The 18,649-nt window shown below is 54.5% G+C and overlaps 1 protein-coding gene across 5 annotated transcripts in view; it reads left to right on the top strand.

The window, feature by feature from the left end:
* Window positions 1-4,033: 4,033 nt before the first annotated feature.
* The window catches only part of SATB2 (SATB homeobox 2), a 180,854-nt gene continuing 166,238 nt past the window's right edge, over window positions 4,034-18,649 (top strand). For 2 of the 5 annotated variants that reach the window (XM_081095479.1, XM_081095477.1), the window contains exons 1-2: window positions 10,854-11,196; window positions 12,447-12,674. In XM_081095479.1, coding sequence (XP_080951605.1) covers window positions 12,506-12,674 — 169 coding nt within the window. In that variant the 5' untranslated portion in view covers window positions 10,854-11,196; window positions 12,447-12,505. Of the gene's footprint in view, window positions 4,207-8,060; window positions 8,143-10,853; window positions 11,197-12,071; window positions 12,675-18,649 lie in introns of those variants that run through there. The other 3 variants (XM_081095481.1, XM_081095480.1, XM_081095478.1) reach the window with 3 other exon arrangements.

Genomic DNA, 18,649 nt, shown 5'->3' with positions numbered 1-18,649 from the left:
TCGTCGCCCACCGCGCCGAGTAGGGTTCACCCCGCGGTCCCCCGGGTCACCTCCCCCCGCAACCACTTGTCTGAAACTTACCAGATTCCAATCTTTAGGCAGGAAAAAAAGTGTTTCATATACAAACCGATCAGGGTATTTGCAGATAATTGCGAATGTCAAATACTCGGGCGTGATGACAAAGTGCAGGGATCGCCGGGCCCAGCTCCGCCTGCGGGGCGGGCGTGCTGGCGGGGCTCCCGGGCCACCTCGGCCTCGGAGGAGGGAGGGGGCGGCCGCGCAGCTGCACGCAGCCCTGCCTGCCCCAGGCCCCGCCGCCCCTCCGTGGAGCTGATCCGTGGGCTCATGCACTGCGTCCACACTTGGGGCGAGGGTGGGTGCAGCACCAGGCCGGCCCCCCACTCGCAGGCACGAACACCCCAGGCAATTGGCACACGCACGCACGCAGGGCGCCCGGGCCTCTGGGAGTCGCCTGGCCCAGTGCTCGGCCAGGGCCAGGCCCCAATACCTCCCAGCGCTAAGCCAACCGCCACCGCCGCAGCCAGACACACGTGGGAGGGGCGAGTCCCAGGCAGCCGCCACCGCACCTTCTAGGGCTGGGCTGAGTCCTTCAAGGAAATAAACAACTTCTTTTAAAATGCAAAAAGCCCCCTGGAAGCGGCACTCTCCAACCCCATCTTCCTCTCCCCAGGTGCAGGGGGCCTTTTTATTAGGGGGGGGGGGTGCAGGAGCGGGAGCACACAAGGCCCACCACAGCCAACCCTACCCAGGCCTTGGTGACTGCAAAGGTGGGCTGGCCGGTGTCCCAGCAGCTTTGAGGACAATTCCAAGACCCACCCTCCCGCAACTGCAGGCCCAGAATGTTAAACAGCCCCAATTCCTTAAAAAAAATAAGGCACTTTTGTTGGATCCCAAGTCTACTGGAAACCGAGGTGGGCATCTAGATGGGTGATGAAGGCAGTGTCGTGCCTGCAACTTCCCAGGGTCAGGACCGCAGTGGGCAGGGTGGCCCCAGGGCTGGAGGCAGGGGCAGGAAGGAGTAGTAGGCGCCCACACAGCCAGGACTGCCAGCCCCTGGGCTCAGGCCTCGGAGTCCTGGGTCCCAGGACAAGCCCAGGGGAGGGGAAGAACCTGGGAGACCCTGGCACTCTCTCCCGCTGCTCCTGGAGGGCAAAGAAGTGGAGGGGTTGCTTCTGAAGGTGGGAGGGGGCCGTGAGGGGAGGAAAGCCCAGGAGGGCACGTCAGAACCTCTGTCTCTATCCCCCCCCTGACTCTCAGAACCCCTGCCCCCTCCACTGAGCGCCTGCTGTCAGCATATTCCTGGAAGCCCGGAAAGTGTTCCACTCAGATCCTCTGAGGTTTCCAACGTGACAAATTAGGCAAACGCGCCGCTGCAGCCGGGCACCTGAGTCTGCCTTGGGGGGAGGGGACGCTACTGGGGGCACAAGTGGGGAGGAGAGGCTGGCTCTCCCGCTTTCTCTGCCTTTGGGCCAGGTGGACCGGGACTAGGGCCTGGAGCTCTGCAGTGCGTGGGCCTCGGGGAAGCGGAATCCCATGCCTGCCTCCTGGCTTAGGGGCACCGGGGGCTGGCCTTCAGCCTTTCACACCCTGCCCTGCAAGGCCTGGGTCTTGCTGGAAGGCCGTCCGGAGGTCACCACGGGGCAAGCAGGGCGACCTGCTCCGCAGGACGCTCTCGGGCCAGGTCCAGGCGGTGCAGGAGGACCACAGCGTCTGTCCCCAGCCCCGCCGGCCAACAGGGGCTGCACAAGTGTAAGATGTGATTCTATTTGACTTTTCAAATCAGATCGCATTGATTGGGGGCCCAAAGAGTTCACGGCACATAACTGTCTTAATTAAATCGGCTGTAAACAGACCAGTCTCTGCTCCCCTTGCACACAGAGCTCTGGGGGATGCAAGGGCCCTGGCAGAGGCCGGGCTGGGGGATATCTGTTTGTTTTTTGCTTTTTAAAGGAGTGTGAAGGAGGCAAAGAGCGGAGTTTCCAAGACCTCAGAAAACAGCTTAGCCGAAACCAAAACAGGAGAGAGCAGGGGGTGCCTACAAGCTGGGGCACAGCCTGGGTTCACAGGGCAGCTCCTTGGGGACCGCAGCTGGGATGGGACCTTCAGCAGAAGGTCAGGGAGGGACAGGCAGGTCCTGGTCGATTTGGGGAGGCTGAGGTGTGCGTTGCAGAGACGCTGGGCTGTCCCCAGCCCTGCCCTTTTCTTCCCAATCCTTTCATCTCCCTCAGCCACTGTATTCCACTTCCTGGCCCTGGGAGGGCGGCGCAGGAGCACACGTCCTTGGCACGGCCACTTTAGGGGACAAGGGGGTGCCCAGCACGTGGCCACTGCGGTGGGCGCCAGGAGCCTGGCGAGGGCAGGAATTAGGAGGACGGTGGGACAGGAGCCCCGGAGGAGCAGGTGGGAAGGAGGGTTGTTTGTAAGCCTTCGGAAAAGCAGGCGATGGGGAGTGTACACTCACAGTTCAGGAGTCCCCCCCTTTGGCAGCCAAATGCCAACACCCAGGCAAGCCGATCGGAGAAGGGAGAGGAGGGAAAGGCTGTCTGGTACCCTTAGCCCTCGATGCCGCCTGAGGCTGGGGAAGCCGCAGCGCCCAGGAGGAGGGCAGGACGCGGCTCTCCAGGGGCCTGGGCAAAGGGCTGGGTCTATCCCGGCATCACTGGGCTTCCTGAAGTTACCTGGCTGCAGGCAGCCCTCGGCTCACTTTGGGGCTCGCAGGCTAAAACAAGGGGTGCTAAAGAAAGCTCAGCAATGCTCTAGCTGAAAGCCTAAAGGACAAGCTCTCATGCCGTATATGTAAACACCACATCTGAGCGCCCAGGTTCGGGTGTGCTCCTGGGAACTTCCGTGCGGCTGCCTTCCCACCCCCTTGGTTCGCACGATTGCATTCTCATCGCTTTTCATCGACTAGCTGCTGACCCGAACAGGAATCGGATTTAGAAACACTCTGCATTTCGTTAGGTTGGTAATGGCAAACACTAGCTACATTGTATTCCGTATAGAATTTAAGTTCAAGGGAATTTTCGTATATAACGCTTTTCGAAAAGTCCTTTAAAAGATTTGTTTACTTCCGTGTACAGCAGACATGAAAAAAAAAAAAACAATGTATAGCCCGCTCTGACTGAGGGAAGGATGCTCGGATTGTCTTTAGATCCCGGAGATTCGCAGACACTAGCGAATGGGCTACTTGCAGACATCATTCATGAATGGCCTGTTCTGTTTTTAAATTGAGGTATGGTTTCCCAGGTGGAAAAATTCTTTGTGACTAAAAAAACGTGCTTTCAAAAGGGTTAGAAAATTAAAGCAAACGTTTAGAATGCGTTACCGTATCGGGGTGTCTCCGGAGTCAAAGAGCTATCACTACAATCTAGGACTGGAACTCCAAATGCAGGGAAAGGGAATTGCAATGCGAACTCTGCGAGAGACCCTGCCTATGTCTTTATCACACCCACGGGGAACACTCCTCAGACCCCCCTATACGATACTTGTATGGTGAGACTGGAATTGTTGTCAGCGTTTTCCTCCACGGAAGTAACAACAGTCCACCTTTCAGAACGCGACAAAGACGACTGTTGGGCAGCCAGAGGGCTTGTGAAACAAACTTCTTTCACACGCTCACACTTGCAGGCGGCACACAGCCGCACACACCGGGGCCGGTTTTTCAAAAAATGTTGCTTCTGAATGAGAGAGAGAGGGAGAGAGAGAGAAGAGGGGGCAAGAGAAAGACTGGGAAACTCGAGCTTAGGTAACCAACAAACCCAATTACTAGGCTTTATTGATACTAAAAGGTAAAGTTCCCCTCGTAAAATGTCTCCCAGCTTATTAGTTATTTAAATCAGCCCCGGGGCTGGCAGAGCGACGCCCTGGGCACCCGCTGGAGGCTCCTGGAGGTGCAGGCGCGCCCCATCGGGACTGGGCACCGGGGCAGAGGCGGGCGCAGCGGGCGGAGGTGAGCCACTGGGCAGGGCTGCCGGTCGGCCCGCTGGGAGGAGGCTCCGTGGCCTGTGGATGTGAGATTGGGAGACGAAGCGTCACCGCCACTGGCAAGGACGTGGGTGAGCAGGCCCGGGGCTGCGGGGCGCCCGACTCAGCGGGCTGGTGACAAGCCGGGGCCGCCGGAGTGTGGCCGCCGGGCAGGGGACCCCTGAGGGCCCCAGGCTGCTGTTCGCGTGGGGCTGGACCCCGGTGAGCGTGCACCTTTCTGGGTGCTTGCCCCTTTCAATAGCTGACAGTGTGTGTGTGTGTGTGGGGGGGGGGGGGGGGCGCCCGTGTGAACAGTTGAATTTATTTAAAATAAGCTCCCAATCGACCTACTGAGTCTTCGCAGCCCGACGGGGTGGCTCTGCAGCCCCGACAGCCCCGGCAGCGGGAGGTGATGCCCGGCGCAGCCTAGCGAGGCCGGCGCCCAGGCGGGCGGGTCTGCGCCCCAGGACACGGCTGTCGCGCCGCCTGGGCCCGAGCCGGGATCGGGCTTCCACCGACCGGGAGGGTGCGGCCCAGGGGGACCCAGGGCCCCGGCGAGCCGCCAGCCTCGGAAGCCCTTAGGCTCCCCGCCACCGCGTTCGGGTTCAGGCCGCCGGGCAGACCGACGGCGGCTCCGTCTGGCCCAGGGTCCCAGGAAGTGCCCGCGACCTGGGCTCCGGGGCGGGCTCCGCGGCGGGGCGAAGCCAGCGCGGGCCTCCCGGCTCGCCGGTCCCTGGAGGGTCGGCGCGGGGTGCGTCCCGCAGGCTGGCCTGGCCGGAGTCTGGGGTGCGGGTGCGGTGCGGGCCTGGCGTTCCCAGGTGTCCTTTCCGCTCCGAGGCGAACGAAGGGCCCGGCGTGCTGCCTGCCCCACGCATCGCACTTTTGGGGGGACGGCCGGGTTGCGTCCGCGGCCCGGGGCCCGCCCAGGCCCCGCCGCATCCCCGTCGGGTCGGAGGAGTCCAGGCGGCAGCAGGCGCGGCTCCGGGCGCGGCGGCGGAGCGGAGCGCAGGGCTGGGCCGCAGCCCACGCGGTGGCGCTGTCGGGAGCGGACGCCCGGGCTGAGCCGGGACCCCGGCGGTGACCCGCGCTCGGGGGTGAGGGGCCGCGACGACGAGTCCAGGCCTCGCGATCTTCGCCGCCATCTAGGGCCCGGGGATGGGCGAGGGGACCGGCCCCCTCCCCCTGGCGCGGTGCTTCCCGACGGAAAACGCGGCGGGGCTGGAGCGTGACTCCCGTGCCCACCCCTCGCCCCCGGTGGGGCGGGGGCCGCGGCCGCTCCTGCGGCGTCTCGTGTGCCGGCCCCTCTGCCTGGATCCCCAGGACGTTTAAAGCCGATTTCTGCTTTTGAAAAGCGAGGAGAGCGGGGCCGTCATTCTCTCGGGCGCCGCCGCTGCAGGAGGCCTGGCTCTTCCACTCGGGTCCGTGGAGAGGCTGCAGGAGCCGGAGTCCCGCGGGCGCGGTCGGAGCCGCCGGAGCTGTGCTCGGAGCCCCGCGGGCACTCCGCCTCCCCGGCCTCCCAGCCCGCGGCCCCGGCAGGCGCATCCCCACCGGAGGCCCGAGGCTCCGGGCCCCGAAACCCGTCCCTTCCCTTCCTCCCTCGCGCGGGCATCGCTCATCCCGGACGCGCGCGCTCAGCCCCTCGGTCTGGGACCCCTGGGCGCCTGCGTCAGGCCTGTGCCCCCGGCCTCCCTGGGCCGCCGCCTCCCGGTGCTGGGCTCACTGGTCTGACTCGGACCAGTGGCCTTCCTCCCTTCCCAGTTAGCCGTCGCCCGGCGACTGGTGTCCGTCGGAGCGGCAGGGCTGGCTCCTTGGCGGGTGGGAGGCCCTCCGCCGCCCCTGCCTAGGCGGCCCGACGGCTGCTCCCCGCTCCGCCCCCGCCCGGCCGCCGCGGGAGCCAGGAGTCATCTGTCTTGGCCGGGCGCGGGCTGGGGTTTGTCCCGCTCGGATGCCAAAGGGGGAAAGGGAGCGGAAAGCAGAGTAAGTGCCCCCCGCCCCCCGCGCTCGGGTCAGTCCCCAGACACCCCGGACCCGGCCGTCCAGGCTCCTTCCCCTGGGGGCGCGCTGGCCCCGGGCCCTCGTCCACTTGGCGCGCGCCCTGGCCCACCCCACCCCGGCGCAGGGAAGTGGTCCTCGAACATGTGGGGCGCCCGACTCTCCGGGACAGTTCGCGGCGGAAATTGGCCGCCGAGCTGGTGTTGGCTTCACGTGAATGAAGGCTTCCCGCCCGCCCCCTGGGGCCCCCGCAGAGCGAGCCCAGGGCCAGGTGGTGGTGGTGGTATGTGCGTGGGGGTGGGAGGCTGGTAGAGGCAGGCCGCGTGGGTACCTAGGAACCGTCCAAGGGTTTGGATGTCTCAGTTTCCCCCCTGAGAGCATGTGGGCGTCGGGGGGGGGGGGGGGGGAGGCGGGGGGAGGGCGGGGGACGCGGCCCAACTTGCCTGTGCTCTCAAGGGGCAGCGCCTGGCCAGCAGGGCCTCTTGGCCTGGGGACCAGACTTGAAATCTAGGAGCCTTGGGACGGATGCTGGACCCTCGGAGGCCCGCGTGGCCCAGCGGGGAGCGGACTCCCGGGCTGGGCACCGGCGCCCTATTCCCGGGCAGTTGGGCCCATGCCGTCCCGCGTGGGCAGCGGGCCCCGGGGAAGGAAGGTTGGCCGGAGCGAGTGGCGAGCTAGCGCGGCAAAGCCTCGGCGTCCGGAGACGGAAATCAAGTGTTGTCATTAAAATGCAGGCCCTAGAAGGAAGGAGAAGGCCTGCGAAGAGCTAGAGAGAAAAGGGGGAGAACATGGACATAAGAAAAAACATGCATATTTAAGCCCAGCAAAAAAGATCCGTTGATTTTTAAAATAATAAATCTCAGTGATTGTGAAAGACAGGCGACCTTTGACTAAATGGCATGTGAAAAAAATTGGGAGTAGGGGGAAGAAGGGAAAATTTGAGTACATTCCCGAGGAAAAGTCAGTGAGAAGCAAGCGGAGAGATAACAATGCCCCCCACCCATGGGAACTCTAGGCTGTGAGTTCTGCAGCAAACTATCGGATAATGCACAGAAATGCATTTTGGGTCAAATTAATTTTTTTTAGAAAAGTAACTGAAACAAATTTTTTTCTTGAGTATGATTTTGTTTTTAAAATGTTAGGAAATAAATCACTTGAGGAATATGAAACGAAACCAAACAAAACTTGTAGAGTCATCATAATTTATTTACTGTTTTAAAAAAATAGAAAATCCTAATCAAAAGCAAAAATGTCATTTAAAATTTCTTACTGTCAAAATTAAACATGCTGGAAATAATTGCTTATTTCGATGATATAAGATCAATACAAAAACTGTTCAGTTTCAATATAAAAGCTTATGCAATTTGAAACATAAAAGCCTTTATTAAGGACAAAACTCTAGGGGGGAATAAAACACACAGCACACATATATCACGAAACTTCTTAAAATTCTCATTTAAATCGAAAGATATTTGTAAAAGGTGTTACTAAACATAAGTCTACATTCAAAACACATTTCTGGTAATCATTCATATTATTCCACATTTCCCTTTACGCTAAATGTACTTTTAAATAGTTGGAGTTCTTTTCCCCAAAATGATATAAAAAATGGACAACAGAAAACAGTGAATTTTGCTTTCAATAAAGAGAAAGCAATGAATTTAAAAGGGTGTGCGGAACCTGAAAACAAACCAGCCGCAATGTACATTTAATTGTACATAATTGTATACTTTATTTAAATCGCCCTTCTCGGGAGTTTAATAATTTAGAATCAATAGTTCCCCTTCAAAGCATAATAAAATATTTACACTGTATAAAATATTAACCGATTAACCACAGGGCTGTGTTGTTCATAAAAGTGTGACTGAAGTCCTGCAATCATGCTGTTGACACAAGCCTGTGAGGTTAGGGAAGTGATCCTTCGCAAAATGTAAATGACCCTCCGGCAGTGGCGTTCGTAAAATAGCTCATTAATGACTTAAGATTGAATCGCTCCAGCCATTCGCATCATCAGATATAATAATAGTGACGAATCAGACAGGAACGATCCTGGCTAACCCACTTGCATTTCCTTCCCTCCCCAGAAGTCCTGAAGACCTAATATCACCAATTCTTCCAAGTTCCTGGGCCCGGATCCCGAGGAGGATCCCGCAGTTCAGGACCCAGGTAAGGAAAGAAACAGCATTACTGTCGTCGTGGGGAAGTGAAATGGAAATGCGCCTTTCACCATTTTGAAAGCAGGCTCAAACTTGGACGGCAGTCGTTGCTTTTTGCAACACCCCCTTCCCATTCCGGCGGGATAGGATATATAAAGAAGAAAGTCTGTCGATCAAACTTACAGTTTGCTTCTCTGCAGCCCCCAAACCCTTCCAGCTACCACCACGAGTAGATTTACTTGAGCCACTTTTTTTTTTTCTTCCTCGCCGACGTGAAGGGTGCGTTTTCTCTAACCGGTGCGTTTGGGGTGGGATTTAAGGAATAAAAAATGGGGAAAAGAAAACGCTGCCTAAAACTCCCAGGGTGGCTCCCCGCAGGTTTGCGGCTCCGCCGGCTTCCCTTCCCGGCAGGGCTCCGGCCGCCCCGGGAGTCGCCTCGGGCTTGGAAACTGGGTGGGCGGCGCCTGGGTGCGGGGCTCTCGGGGATCCGGGCGCCGAGACTCCGGCCGGGGGCAGGTTTCGCTTCGACCGTCCTTTCTGCTCCAGAGGCTCCCCCTACTTTTTAGGGGATGGCCCTGTGCACGACGTCCACCGGGTGGTGGGTGCGGCGAGGGGACCTCGGCCAGGCCCCGGACGAGGCTGGCAAGACTTCCCGCGGTGCGTGCGCGGGTGCAGAGAATTTCCAGGATCACCCCCGAGAGCGTTTCCCGAAACCGACTTTAGTTTGGCCCTCTGGCGCCGCCGTACAGTCAGCACTTCTTAAGGGGGACCGGTGGCTCGGGCAGCTGGGTGTGGGGAGTCCTCGGGTCCTGGGGATCAGGGGGAGCCAAGGTGCGCAGGAGGGACGAAAGGTGCGGACAGCTGAGGGGGTCTTCATTGGCCTCCAGGCCAGAGGGGTCGCGTCCACGCGTCCCGCCCCCGATCCGGCCCGCGAGTGTCAGCCGGCGCCCTAGACACCTGGCGGGGGGCCCCGGCTCTTGCCCACGTGCTTTTCTTTAAGGAGGTTGCGCGCCCAAGCGGGACCTCAGGGACAAAAGCGCGGCCAGAGCCTGGCCGGCTCGGCGAATGCCCGCGCCACCTTAAATGAGCGCCGCGGCCGGAGCCGGAGCCCGGCTGCGGGCGGCTGCTGCCACGGCAAGCGGCAAAAGTTTGGGGCTGAGCGACGCCTTCGCCGGACCCGCTGGAGACGCCCCCGCGCGGCCCCCCGGGAACCGAGAGGCTAGGTCCTCACCGCCCAGCTCCGCCGGCGCTCGCAGCCGGGGGCCCGCGCCGCTGGAGGTCCCCGGAGTTCCAGCCCCGCAGCCGGGGGTCGGGCGGCCCCGTCGCCCTCGCTGCCACCGCGGCACGGCCTCCGGGGGGCTCGGGTGGCACCGATCGAGATGTCGCCGGCGCTGCGAGCGCTCCAGGGACTTCGTCCAGGGATGCTCCCGGCTCTGCGCCCCGCACACAGCTCTCTCTCCTGTGCCACCCACGGCTCGGCGGGCAGTGCCAGCGCTCCTGCCATTTGGGACACCCGGGCCATTGTTCTGGACCCGCGATCGTGCCAGCTCTGAGGGCGCAGCGGCCTTCTCCGCGCGCGCGGCGGGCCCGGCCAGCCGGCTCCGCGCCGAGGGGGAGCTCGCAGGCACCGCGAAAAGTTGCTCGGAGGGGCGGAGGCGGTGGGTGGTGGGCGGAGGCGGGGGGTGGGGGAGGCGGTAGCCATCCTATCTCCGAAGTCGAAAGTACTCGGCGCAGCGAGCGGGACCCGGAGCCCAGGAGGCCGTGGCCACCTCCCGCGCGCCGGTCTGCGCCTCCGCGGGGAGACCAGGCAACCAGCGCCAGCCTGGTCGCTGCCGCCTCCGCGCCGGGACGAGCGCGCCTCGGGGCTGGGAGAGGCAGCCGCACCCTGGACTCGCCGCGAGGAGGAGGAGGAGCAGACCCCGCGCCCCGGCGCCCGCTGCGCCCGGGAGCACCCGCCGCTCGCGCGGCACTCGGTCCTCGGTCCTCCGCCGCCCCGCGCGCGCGGTCCCTGCCACACGGCTTGCCCACCGCCGCCTCTCCGCTTCCTCCTCCTCCCTCTTCCCGGCCTCGCACCCGCCCCGCGCCAGTCCCTCTACCTCCGCCGCAGCCCCGCCGCCGTTGGGTCGCTCGGCTCCCTGCGATTGATTGATTGATGTTTAATTTCCTGCCAGGCGGGGCCCCCCTCCCCCGGCCACCTCCCCCGTCCTCCTCCCCGCCCCCCACTCCCCGCTCTCGCGGCGGTGGACCAGTCTGGCTTGGGTTTAGATCGTTCCCCCCCTACCCCCATCCCGAAATCATCCAGAGACGTCCCCCGCCCCCACCCCAAATTATTATTTTGAAGGCGCTAGATCTGGGGACGGGGAGGGGGAGGGGGAGAAATCGGAAACCGAGGACAACCCAAAAGGACTCACTTTGCCTGATGACTCAACGCAACTAATAATCATCTCCCTCTCAGTGCGTCTCTCTCTGCGGCTTGTCAGGGAGTCTGGCTCCGGCTGCTGGCGGCGGCGGCCCGGAGCGGAGAGGCTGGAGGTGACAGCTCGGGCGGCCACCGCGCTCTCTCCCGTGCGCGGCCCCGGCTCCCTGCGCCGCCTCGGCTCCCGGTGGCACCGGCCCTGGGGCTCCGGCCGCGCCTCCTCGCGAGCTAGCAGCCCGGTGGAGCGGCAGCCCGGCCCGCCTCCGGGTCCCCAGCCCTTGCTCTCCGGAACGGGTCTCCTCCGCGGAGGTGCGAAGGGCTCTCTCTGCCTCGTCTCTGCTCCCCTCCTCTGCGGCCCCCTCCCCCGCTCGCTCGGTGCCCCTTCGGAGGAGCCTCCTTTCCCTCCCTCCTCCCCTCCCCTTCCCCCCCAGTCATCCTCATCATAACTACCATCTCCGCGCTAGAAGGCACCCTGACCCGGGACCGTGCGCGGTGGGACCCGGGGCGGAGGCGAGGGGAAGCAGGGAGAGGAAGGCAGCCCCGGACCGCACTGCGAGGCGAAGCAGCAGAAACTTTCCACCCTGGAGTCTCTACTTTTGCTCCATGGACAGAGCCCCAGCCAGCCGAGCTACAGACAGACCGTGAGCAGTAAGTACGTGGCCGGGACTCCCGCGCCGCGTCTGGAGTTGGGGAAACCCGGCTCCGGCTCCATTCCCTGCCCGCCGCGCAGCCTCGGGCCGGGGAGCACTAGCCCCGGGAGTGCGGGCGAAGTCTGTGACCCCAGCCCTGGGGCTCCGTCCCTGCGGCGCGGGCAGGTCCCCCTCCCCTCCCCGCGGCCGCCCCCGCCTTGTCTCGGGGAGCCGGGCGCAGTGGCTGCTCCCGCGGCCGGAGCGCCGGAGAGGATGCCCGGCGCACTCCGCGGTGCCGGGCTCCTGCTTCTCCGGGGTGTCGCGACAGTGTGGTGCCGTTTCATCAGGTGTCTCCTCCTCCTCCGCCGCCGCCCCCCCAAAAAAATCCAGGGGTGCCGAGATCTGTGGGTTCCCGAGGAGAGCGCTGCCAGTCAAGCGGCCCGGAGAAAAACTTTTTGGAGAGATTTAAACATGGGGTTGATCAAGGCTCGCCCTGGCTGCACTAATTTAAATGCTTTTATTTTTATTTATTTTTATTTTTTTTGCTTTTGGATGTTATGCTGAAGAGCTTTTAAAAAAATCACATGGATCGTTCGAAGATAAGAAAGTTCCACCATAACAACAATTGTAGCCCCGCCCTGGGGATGAAGGTTGTTGGAGGTTATTCAGAGGAACACCTCCAAATGTTTCTGGGTGCTTCTGTGAAATGAGGGTTGATTTTGTGCAAAGTGTGTGCACGCGCTTCGAGCCGCGGGGAAGGTAACACGCAGGGGTTCAGGGCTCCTGTCGCCAGGCCTGCGGCTCCTGCCCAGGAAGAGCGCCTTCACCGTGTGGTTCCTTTGGTGCCTGATAGGCTGTGCGCACCCCCCCACCCCACAGTGAGTCGGTGGGATGCCTTTCTAGGAAGTTCACTTTGCCCACAACCCCGACCCCCGACGGCGGAGCTGTGGCACCCGGGACAGTGGATGCCAACCCCTTCCAAGGGGCCGCTGCTTTGGGGCGCCCCTGGCGGGGGCCCCGACGGGGTCCGTGGGGGCCTCTTCCTGGGCAGCAGCGCCGGGTGGGGTGGCGTCGCAGCCCTCCGAGCCCCGGGGTCCTTCGGGCGAGGGGCTGGGACTGGCTTCCCGGCCCGGCCCGGGCCGCGTGGGAGGAAGTTTGTGTGGCTGTGGCGCGTCGCTTTGCCACTGGCCTGCACGTCTATCACGTGTGTGAGCGGTTTTCCCTCTTTTTCTCTTCCCTCCCCCGTCCCTCCCCCCGCCCCCTCCCTAGGTCCCTGCGCGTTTTATTGCGACCTGCCCGTGGGAACTCTGTCTCCGAGCCGGAGCAGCATGGAGCGGCGGAGCGAGAGCCCGTGTCTGCGGGACAGCCCCGACCGGCGCAGCGGCAGCCCCGACGTCAAGGGGCCTCCCCCGGTGAAGGTGGCGCGGCTGGAGCAGAACGGCAGCCCCATGGGAGCCCGCGGGAGGCCCAACGGCGCCGTGGCCAAGGCCGTGGGAGGTAACAGCCCGCGCGCGGAGGGAGGCGGCGGCCCGCGGCGGCGGAGGCGGCGGCGGGCGCGGGGATGGGGGCCCGGGCCGGGCCGGGGTTCAGGTGCCCCGGGCTCCTGCCGGTGTAGGGTTACAGGAAGTGGCCGCCAGGTCGCCAGATAAGGCCCCGCGGCCTCTCCTCTGCCACTGGTAGCTTCCTCTCCAGCTCAGCCCAGAAAGCGCTTTCCCCAGGGGGTGGCATTTTTTGGGCACGTTGCCACTCACTGTGCGCTGAGGTGTTGGCAGGTTTATGTCACAGCCAGCTAACTGTTTCTAGCTTTTCCTCGAGAGCTTTTTAGGGATTTCACTCTGTTGCCTGGCCTCCCAGTGTCGGTGGCAGGGATGAAGTTCAGGTATGTTCGCTCTTGGGGGGCTAGTGTTCCATGCGCCGGCCCGGAGGGTCAGGAGGGTTGTTACTTCATAGTTGGGCTTGGAGACCAGTGAGTAACAACCGGGGCCTTCCCTGCCACCTTCCCAGTGTGAAATAATCAGGCATCCATCAGGCCCTTAGCGGCTTTAATGCTACTGTGTCCTATAGAGTCATATGCGTTCGTAACTTCTTTAGGAATTAGAGCACCATAGGTAAAATAGCATAGTAGCCTTATTTCCTTTCCAGGAATTCAATATTATTAAAAATAATCTTTTGTAGGTTTTTTTTTTTTTTTACTACTTAGCTACCTTCTTTTAAAGTGGTTAGGAAAAGTAATTTTATAAAATGAAGATGTGCAAGAAATTGATGCATTACTCAAATATTTTGAGGTTTATGTGCCATTTGCCAGTTGTTTTGTTAGAAATAAAATGCAGGTTTCTCCATGGTAAGCAGTTTTATTGTGTTTGGGATTAGTGACTTTTAACTTTTTTGCTTCTAAAGTTTTTCTTTGTCCTAAAATTTTCAGCAGTAGCCCATTTAATATAATTCTTTATATTAGCCTGTTGTAATGTTACAAAACCCTGGCAAAACTTAGTGATAAGCTCCATCCCTAGGTTCTGAATAGCCATAGTATGTATTTTGAAGTAATTATTTAACATGTTCACTCACCTTTAAAGAGTTAAATACAGGCATTTTATAAAGTAACAGGGTTTTATTTTTATTTTGCTATTACTGTCTTCATGGTAGACATTCAGAAAGTTTGCTTTAGATCCTTATATTAATCATCTCCTTTGAGAATCGCTCATTCTCACAATTTTTAAAGCTTTAAAAATTAATTGGCTGTAGATTGTAGCTTACATATCTTCCATGTTAGGGGCTTGAAGACATACTTTCATGAAGCAAAAGAAAAGTTGATAGCTCTGTGACCCACTTTTAAAAGTGGTATTTATTAATGTTCTGTCTTGAGCCTGGAGCAATAAGTTTTGACTTTTTTGTATCCTTTTTTAAATATATGCATGTAAGAAAGAAAAATATATAGTGACGATGTTGGATGATATGATATGCGCTGATAATGTTTGATTAAAAAACTCTTAGAAATCCTTGGAGGAGATTTGTTCTCAAAAGTGGCCTTATGCATAAAGAAAAAACATAGACTTGAAATTTTGCTTTCTTTCTAAAGACCTAGAAAAAGTCACTAAATTGAGAGACGTTTCTAAATATTTTTGAATATAATTGTTAACAACTGGGCTTTTCTAAAACAAATTTTATTTATATCATATTGAACTGTGAAAGACACAGCCTAATTTTGATAACCAGGGCTACCTTTAGTGTACAATAGTAGTTGCTTTTCATGTTTTTTGAGACTATACTTAACATTTGACTATTTATTATAAATTTGATATAAAGTAAAATTATTAAGTCTTGGTGATGCATAATGGATTTGTGTCAACAAACTACTTTTGTCACTTTATCTGACCTTTAGCTTCATTTAGTAATAGCAAAAGTCTTACTGGCTGCTCCCAAACTGAAAATAAAGATGACATTATTTTGTCTCAACAGTTACCATTTATAATACTTAATAGCAAAGTGGTTTAAATAGTTTACACATGGTGGATTTTTAAAGATTTTTAAAAAAGAAAAATTTTACTCTATATAGCATAATAGGGTGGAAAGATTTTAATTTAGAAAGCTTTAAAATGTAACAACTAGAACATAAAATTTCAATAATACAAAGTTTTCTTATTGAATGTTAATGATTATGTTAGGGATTTACATTTATATACAGTAGTTTCCAAATGTGCATTGAAATGTTAATAATTTCATTTTCTTGTAACTTTTAATCACGCACAGATTGGAGAAAAGCAAAGCTTTTAAAAATGCACATTCTAAATTTTAAAAAATGCTTAAAATATATTTCTATTGAGCAGGTTTTTATAGTTCAAAGACTTACATTTTGGAACATAGTGTAAATAAAAACCAGATTATATTTCTATCACGCTACCTTCTTTTGTTTAAATTTTCTTTTTGAAGCAATATAATAAGTATAGGCAACTACAGAAATATACCTCTGCGTTGTTATTACAATTTTCAGATATAGTGCAGTCTTGTAGATGTTGAAAAGGTTGCTATAATAATGACTATAATAATATGTTTTAAAAATAGAGCTCAGTTTGGGAGGTTGTATTTGTTAATCTTTAGTGATGTTAGGGGGAGCTCCCCCCTAAAAATAGCAGAAATTATTGTTAATTGTTAATTATTGTTAATTGTTTATTGATAAAATGGCAGTTTATCTTACTGCTTTGATAAACAGTGAGTGGATAAATGTTTCTGAGTGCATTGGTTGCAACAGTAAAATTTTTTTTATTTTTTTGTTGTTCTACTTTAGAGGGGGGGGTGTTTGCTTTATTTTAGTGTCTGGCTTTTAACTAGTTGAGGTGGTAGATACACTCTCACAGTTTTAATAGAGGACTTTAAGTTTGTGCATTGTTTACAATGTGGTTAGCTTCAGAAGACTATAAGAAAGGGGTCAGTTTTACTTTGTCTTTTCAACACTTTCTAGGGTGTTTTTGCTCTTATCTGAGCGGTGTTTTAAAGCTCGTATGTAATAAAATATACGTGCTCAGATGTGTATGACAGTCAGCTTTTATCGAAGGTCCTCAGGAAGGAAAAAAACAGGCTAATATCTCTTTAAAAAACATATGAAGGCCGGGAGAGAGTTTAGAGCAGGCAAGAGCACGGTGGTGTTGACAGCTTTATATCCCTGCTGGGTAACATTCACTTACCCGAATTGGCGTTCCTTGTCAGCCAGTAATTCACTCCATAAGGATTTTGAAAAAGGATGATTAATGGTGGGGAAATTTATATTTGTAAAATTGGTGATTAAAACTTACAGATCTATTTGAAGATTTAGGAAAAGCAAAGGTTATTTAAAAGATGACAAAAATAAGAATCAGATGATCCTTTCTACCACCATTAGCATAAGTACCTGCAGTGCTCTGCTACGTGTAACCCTTCAGCCACGCAGCCTACAGCATAAACTGAAAGTGATGCCCACCAAGTGCCAAGGCCAGCCAGGCGCTCTCTCCTCCTGGCCGGAGAGCCACTGGCCAGTCGGGCGGGAGTAGCCCTAATTGACGGAGCTTCATTCATTGTCCACAGAAGCAGTTTCATTTTTTACTGTTTGGATTCAGGAAGAACTTCCAGACAGCTTTATTTAAACTGAATGAACAGTGCTGGAGTCGACCAGATGGTGTATTTGCTGATAGGAGGCATGGAACATCAGACATCTTTTTGAGATTTTTTCATGTTCCTGTGACTTCTGATGCTTTCTTTGGGGTTCAATGTTCTAGATTTTAGGGGGAAATGTTTAAACACTGGGAATATCTTTTAGAGATATTTGCTTTTGTGGGGGGGGGAGGGGAAGAGAATTCGTTTATAATATAATTTAATTTTGCTAAAGAATCATGTGTTGAAGCTATCTGAGGACTAGCTGACCGGAAGTAGACCTATTCTTCTTGCTGTCAGGCAGCCCTTTCAAGAATATAACTGTCTTGTTGCAAAGGAGACAAAAAGTGATTATTCACCACACACTGATGTCTTCACCTGGGAGAGGATGTGATCAGTGTTGTTGGGCAGGACCACGCCGAGAGCTGAACATTGTCTAACTGTCTACATGGGGACCATTCCCTTTTCCTTTGGAAGTAAGAGACACGCAGCCCAGGTTGGGAGCAGTCAGCATATTAGCAGTGGTAGAGAGGCACCTTCCTGTTTGAAGGGAGTGCAGATAGGAAAGGGTAGAGATATTGACGGATTGAAATGCATTCAATACTTAGAAACTGAGAAACATATTGTCAACATGGGAAAAATAGAGCAAACGTTACACTCGTTTTAACCAAGGATAGATGCCAGTGTGCTTGTAGGGAGGACGCATGGCTTCCAAAGAGAAAAGATGGTCTTTCCCTCTCCCACTCCACTTTTTTTTTTTTTTTAAGGGTTTTATGTCTTTTAAATAGAATGAACTTAGGTGTTGGGGTCATCCAGCCACCGAGCGTGTCCTCTGTAGTTTTGCTGAGGTAGAAAAATAGCCCTTCTCGAAAGTGTTTTTAGTCCGTGGCCTGTTATTAAAATAAAGATATACTTGGTTAAAAAAAATCTATGCCGTGGAACATACACATTAAACAGAACATAGGGTATCCGCCCCTCAAAGTCCTGAGCATAATTGGATGTTTCAAGTAATTTTGGAAGCCCTATGTTCCACCCGCAGAAACCCACTGACCAGTATATATTCAAGATCATCTGCAGGGAAATGTGTGCGTGCGTGCGTGCGTGTGTGTGTGTGTGTGTGTGTGTGTGTGTTGGAACTGTGCAGAGGCCGGGAGGCATTCTGTTCTTTAACCCCCATAGAAGGCAAGCAGCATCCCCCTTTCCCAGGGATGTGACCCAAGTCAGTCTCTACACCTGGGAGTCCTGGGCTAAGTCTACTTTGCTTTTTTTGACTATATCTGTGGGGAAGGAAACAGACTGATCATCATTTATTAGCTCTTTAAGAATATGAATGAGTTATTTTAAGAATATGGAAATCAGTTATATTCCAGGTAATTAGTTGGTAATTATTTGGTATATCTGGTAAACAGTCAGGTTTGGTGGTTACACTTTGACAATTAAAAACCCTTCTTCTCCCTTTTCTTCTTTCTTTCTTTTTTTACCTTTCTTCTCCTTTTAAAGAATTCAGTGTAGGAACAGTTTATGTGTATACATCAGAAAGACATTAGATTACTCGGGCTAGATGAATTTCAAATTGTAGTATTTTCTTTGGTCTTTTTAGAGATTTTGGGTTTCTGTTGAGATGAAAATGGCCCATTTTTCTCACTATTAAAAAAGTTTCTTAGAGGTAATAATCTCACATTTGGGTGCATACAACATGCGCACAGTTTGTTATATTTCAGGAAATTTAAACTTTATCCTACATAGCATGTAAATAAATAAGAAGTCCTTTATATTCTTTTACCTAATAAGTAGTCTTTTTTTTTTTAACCTATATAACTAATGTATGATAACATGGTAGTTTTTACTCTCTTCCTTACATGAATGCTAAGATACAAAGGCATTTTGGAACACATTTAAAGATGAAGCATTTGACAAAAGTTGTATGTGTAACAGTTTGTCAGTGAAAAGTGACAAGTGGGAAATGACAAATGAAATGCTGGCATCGTCACTCTTTATTTTGATAAAAATGTCTCAATTTGCAGTGATATAATACTGTTTCGTATTATTTCATGAGTTGTGTGAGATGCATCAGGGAAATTTAGATTTTTGTGAACGGAAAATTAGCAGCAAAACTCTCTTTTCAGAAGCTTTGGCAGCAAGTTCCTCCTCCCCCAGCTCCCCAAGAATAAGAACAGCAGTGAAATGTTGGATCTAACCCATACATTTTAACTCGTTATTTTTTGAGAGAGAGAGAGAGAGAGAGAGAGAGAGAGAGAGAGAGAGAGAGAGAGAAAGAGAGAAGAAAAACTGAAAAATGGTTTCAAGTAGGAGACCTTTCAGCCTAGCTGGAAAAAAATGAAGAAGAGAGT

The sequence above is a fragment of the Myotis nattereri genome, assembly GCF_964212035.1.
Source record: "Myotis nattereri genome assembly, chromosome: 7".
NCBI classification, from domain to species: Eukaryota; Metazoa; Chordata; class Mammalia; order Chiroptera; family Vespertilionidae; genus Myotis; species Myotis nattereri.
This window is presented reverse-complemented; position numbering and strand designations above follow the sequence as displayed.